Raw genomic sequence first — 5,693 nt, 5'->3', positions numbered from 1 at the left:
TGAAGACTCTCTTCAGCAAGTAGTGTTGGGAAAGCTGGACAGCTACAAGTAAGTCAGTGAATTTGGAACACTCCCCCATACCATATACAAAAATAAACTCAAAATGGCTTAAAGACTTAAACAAAAGACAGGACACTGTAAATAAAACACATGGAAGAGAATATAGGCAAGATATTTTCTGACACAGATCATAGCAATGTTTTCCTAGGTCAATCGAGGCAATAGAGATGAAAGCAAAAATAAACAAATGGGACTTAATTAAACATATAGGCTTTTGTACAGCAACAGAATTCATAAACAAAATGGAAAGACAACATACAGACTGGGAGAAAATATTTGCAAACGATGCAACTGATAATAACTTAATTTCTAGAATACAACAACAGCTCATACAACACAGTATCGAAAAGCAAACAACCTAATTAAAAATGGGCAGGAAACCTAAATAGACATTTCTCCAAAGAAGACACACAGAGAGTCAATAGGCACCTAAAAAGATGCTCAATATAGCTTATTATCAGAAAAATCCAAATCAAAGCTGCAATGAGGTACCACTTCACATTGGTCAGAATGGTGCATTAAAAGATCCACAAATGATAAATATTGGGGAGGGTGTGGGGAAAAGGGAACATTCCAACACTGGTGATGGGAATGTAGTTTGGTAAAGCCACTATGGAAAACAGTATGAGATTTTTTTTTCCCATAGGGCATATGATCCTATAATCTCACTCCTGGACATATATCCAGTGAACACTCTAACTCAAAAGGGTACATGCACCCCAATGTGCATAGCAGCACTATTTATAATAGCCAAGACATGGATGCAACCTGAATGTCTATCGACAGGTTGGATAAAGATGTGGTATGTATATATATACACACACACACACACACACAAACACACACACCAGAGTACTACTCAGCCATAAAAAAGAATGAACAATTGCCATTTGCAGCAACATAAATGGACCTAGAGATTATCATACTAAGTGATGTAAGTCAGACATAGAAATACAAATATGATATCGCTTACATGTGGAATTTAAAAAAATGATAGAAATACACTTATTAAACATAAAGAGACTCACAGACATAGGAAACAAATTTATGGTTACCAAGGGGAAAAGAAGGGGAGGGACATACTAGGAATTTTGGGTTATCAGATACTATTATATTTAAAATAGATAAAAAACAAGGTCCTACTGTATATACAGGGAACTACATTCAATATCTTGTAATAACCTATTTGAAGAAGAATATGAAAAACAATGTGTATATAAAACTGAATCAGTATGTTGTATACCAGCAACTAACATATTATAGATCAACTATGCTTCAATAAAAATAAGTAAATGAATAAAGTAACTACACAGGTACAGAAGTAAATAATGTAGAGTGTGGAGAATGGTGAATCCCAGCTGAAACATGTAGAATTGCTTGTATACTTGAAAGTTGCTAAGACTAGATTTTATGCATTCTCAACACACGTGCACACACACACACACACGCATGCACGCACACACAGAGACTTAGCTAACTAATGTGATGGATGTGTTAATTATCTTGATCTTGGTAATCATTTCACAATGTATATATCTATCGAATAATGACGTACACTTTAAATATGTACAATTATATTTATTGTTATTTATTGTTTATCCATTATTCCTCAATAAAGTTGAGGGAAAATAATTGATCTGTTCTTAACAAAAAGATAAAGTCAAATGCATACCTGAGATCTTGTAACCTGGGCTATGGATTCTAATATCATTTATGTAGATTGTTTCTCTGATGAGATTTTCTCATTTCCTGATTCTGCTTCAAAATTTGTTAACTCCTTTATCTGTCTCTACATGTTTTACTATTTTCATTTAGCTCAACAATAACTTAACCTCACTGGAAGATTGTCCAACACAATTTAATAAACATCTTAAACCTATCAGATATGAACATTTAAATGTTTAACCAAATGCATAGGACTGTAGATAGATTTACAAGTGTATTTTATATTATCTTATAAGCAGTAAAATACACCAAGATATTGTGCTTAGTTTGTCCAAACCTGAGTAAATGGAGTCACTTGGGTTTCATACTAACCTAGGAAATTTGTTAGGTCCTAATATGTGTCCTAATTGGTATATTTGAGAAAAATCAAATTTCTGCTCTCAAAATTCTGAAAACAGTATGAAGACAATTTAAGTCACTGGAGACCAACAAATGCTTATTCAGAGACTATTAATTGCAAGAAAACTATGGACCATTCAAAGATGAGTAATTCAAAATTGTAGAATAGATAAACAAGATTACACTGTATAGCACAGGGAAATATACACAAAATCTTATGGTAACTCACAGAGAAAAAAATGTGACAATGAATATATATATGTTCATGTATAACTGAAAAATTGTGCTCTATACTGGAATTTGACACAGCATTGTAAAATTATTATGACTCAATAAAAAATGTTAAAGGTGAAAAAAAAAAAAAGATGAGTAAGTCAATCCTAAGGAACTTGCAAGCTATTTGTGTGAGTAAAAGTGTGAATCAAACTTAATACACAGCAGAATAAAAACAGACTGAGTCAGAGCTAAAGGGAAACTATGAAATCCATAATAAAGGAGCCGGTAAACCAAACTGAGAGTTTCAAGACTATGGAAGAGAGGCATTTCCATAGACGAACACAGAGGGAGAAGTCCTTCCAGGCTGAGGATCAAAAATGATGACTCATGAAATCATGTGAAAAGTCCAAAGCTGAATAAACCAATATGGCTGTAGAACAGACTGTTGATGATCAGTGCAGGACACGTGGTTGGAAAGGCACATGAGGACCATGTCATGCATCAGGGTATCTTGAATCATGTACAGCTTGTTGAAGACACATGCTTGTATCAATTTTTGAAAGAATTTGACTCATGAGGTCTAGGGAAATTGGGTATTTATGTTATGCTCAGTCAGGTTGGGTAACTGTTAAATAGAACCCCACTCCCTCACCCTCATTGTAGTATGGTTCATATTATTAGAAATCAGAAAGAAAAGCAGTGTAATTTGTTGAATGTTGTTGACACACTGAAATGCAGAGTTGAGTTTTTCCTAATAGCACTAGCATTATAAAAGAGGCATCATCTTTTCCCTTTGAACATCAGCTTTCTCCATAGAACCTTCCTCAGAGCCTCCAACACCTCCTTGTTCCTCAGGCTGTAGATGAGTGGGTTCAGCATGGGGGTGATGACTGCATTAAACACAAAGAGATGCTGGCCCACGTCTAGGGGCAGAGAGGAACCTGGGGTCATGTAGATGATCATGGCTGGACCAAAGTAGAGGCTCACCACACTGAGGTGGGAATAGCAGGTGGCCAGGGCTTTGTTCCTGCCCTCGGGGGAGTTCATGTGGAGCACAGTGAGAAAGATGAGGACGTAGGAGGTCAGGATGAGACCAAAAGGTATGAGGAGGAAGACAATGCCGGATGCCAGCACCACCTTCTCATAGGCTGAGGTGTCCTCACAGGAGAGCTTCAGAAAGGCCATGACTTCACAGAAGAAATGGTGGATTATCCTGGAGTCACAAGTAGAGAAATTCATGGCATAAACTGTGTGAATGAGGGAGACGAGCACCCCTCCAGCCCACGAACCCGTGGCCATTTGCAAACAGACCCCGGGGGTCATGATGACTGGGTATCTGAGGGGGCTGCAGATGGCCAAGTAGCGGTCAAACGCCATGAGCATCAAGAGAACACACTCAGCCACTCCTAGCATCAAGTAAAAGAAGATCTGGACTCCGCAGCCAGTGTGAGAGATGAATGCATGTCCAGAGAAGAAGTCAGCGAGCATCTTGGGGACAGTGGTGGAGATGAGGGTGAGGTCCATGAGGGAGAGCTGGCTGAGCAGGAAGTACATGGGGGTGTGGAGGTGGGCATTGCCCCAGATCAGTAGGGCCAAGACTGAGTTTCCAGCGACGGCTACCCCGAGAATGAAGAGAATGATAGTGACGAGAAGGCCAGGATGCCTGGAGTCTGAGAAGAGGCCCAGGAGAATGAAATCCGTCATGGAGGACCCGTTTCCCTGCTGCATGTCTTACTTGGCTGGTTTGATCATGGGAGAGAAACACAGACAGTGAGACTGCTCTTCCCATATAAATACATGACGGATTTTAATGTGTTCCTGAAAATCAAATATTTGTGGAGTGAATCCAGATGTACTGTAATATATTTAAATGTGGGAAAGATGAATGGTTTGGTATCGATTGTTATTTTAAAATATTATTTAGCAGTCTATCTGGCAGGATAGGCAATGCTAATGAAGAATATCGATTCTGGTCACATTATGCTACATTGTTTGGTAACTTGTTGCTAAAATTCCAGAAGTATTTCCAGTCAGTATGAAAAAACTCATATATCTTGGTGGTGTGACTTACAGAGAACATGTAGACTGCTTCCAAAGTGGTTTCTTTTCTTTTTCTTTTCTCCTTTTGCAGAGGGGAGGTAATTAGGTTTATTGATTGATTGATTCGTTCATTCATTCTTTCAGTGTAGATCCTGGGGGTTGAACCCAGGACCCTGTGCATGCTATGCACGTGCTCTACCACTGAGCTATACCCTCCTGCCCAAAGCACGGGTTCTAATGCACAGCCGCTGATGGGATCTGGAATCTCTGCACATTTATGGCTCATAGACTCGCCACCTAACTTTAGGTTTATCCTTAGGGGACGCACAGATCAATAAGCCAGCAGCTGTATCAGTCATGGGTGGAAAATTTCATGGCTCCAACCACTGGGGCTATCCTAGAATGCCTTGAAATGGACTTCAACAGGCTTTCACGACCCCTGTGATACAGCAACCAATGTAGACTGATTTGAGAAACACTGGGCTTGCTTTCTTCCCTCTTTCTCTGTCATGTAACTTTACGCCATGCAATAAATATACCCATTTGAACCAATCCTTCCATAATCTATTGTATCATGACATCAAAAATTTCAACATTGTTCCTCTCTTTTTGGCATTTGTGGAAGAGGCAAGAAAAAATTAAGAGAAAGAGTTACAGCCAAGAACTATTTTGATATAAAATCAGGAAGGAATGGATTCATAGAAACTTAACAGTAGTTTCTCATTCTTTTGTGCCCTCTGTATTGTCTTAAACATGTGTCTCATTAACATCTTTTAATTTACAACACAATTATACATCTTAGCACTAGGAAATGATCATGGAATGAGTAGAATCGTTTACTCTACATTCTGGATACTTTATTAACATGATTCCAAATGTATGTGGCATTATATTCATCCACCATTACCTATCCCACAGATATAGTGTGAGAGTTTCAGTCGTCACTTTTTCCCCTGATCACATTGGAGGGGCGTAACTGTAGGAGTTAAGTCAGACACAAATATTCTGGACAGCATTCTGCAAGACATTTTGCAAAACAGGTGGGTGAAACATTGTTTACTCTATGTCACCCTGGGAAGCATTTATTAGCATATTAAAGACTGAAAACTCTTATATTAGAAAATAAATCTCTTTAGCTTTTGAATCCAGAACCTTCTATATAGTTTGACACTGAGCTTGTTTTTCCAATCACATTTATTAACATTCCCTAGTCTCAGATTAGTGAACCACTATTTCGAAATGTTGAATTAGACTTAAAAGACTTTAGCAACTGACAAGATTTTTCCTCCTAGAAATTCTAAATAATATTATCG

General features: G+C 38.1%; 1 protein-coding gene across 1 annotated transcript; it reads right to left on the bottom strand.

Moving 5' to 3' along the window:
- Positions 1-2,811: 2,811 nt before the first annotated feature.
- On the bottom strand, positions 2,812-4,092 carry LOC105094152 (olfactory receptor 2V1). The gene is given in 1 exon segment (XM_010986113.3): positions 2,812-4,092. A coding segment is annotated over 1 exon segment (972 nt). The 3' UTR covers positions 2,812-3,120.
- Positions 4,093-5,693: the final 1,601 nt, after the last annotated feature.

Source organism: Camelus dromedarius, chromosome 3 (genome assembly GCF_036321535.1).
Source record: "Camelus dromedarius isolate mCamDro1 chromosome 3, mCamDro1.pat, whole genome shotgun sequence".
Taxonomy (NCBI): Eukaryota; Metazoa; Chordata; class Mammalia; order Artiodactyla; family Camelidae; genus Camelus; species Camelus dromedarius.
Note: the sequence above shows the minus strand (reverse complement) of the source record. Positions and strands in the feature narration are given on the sequence as shown.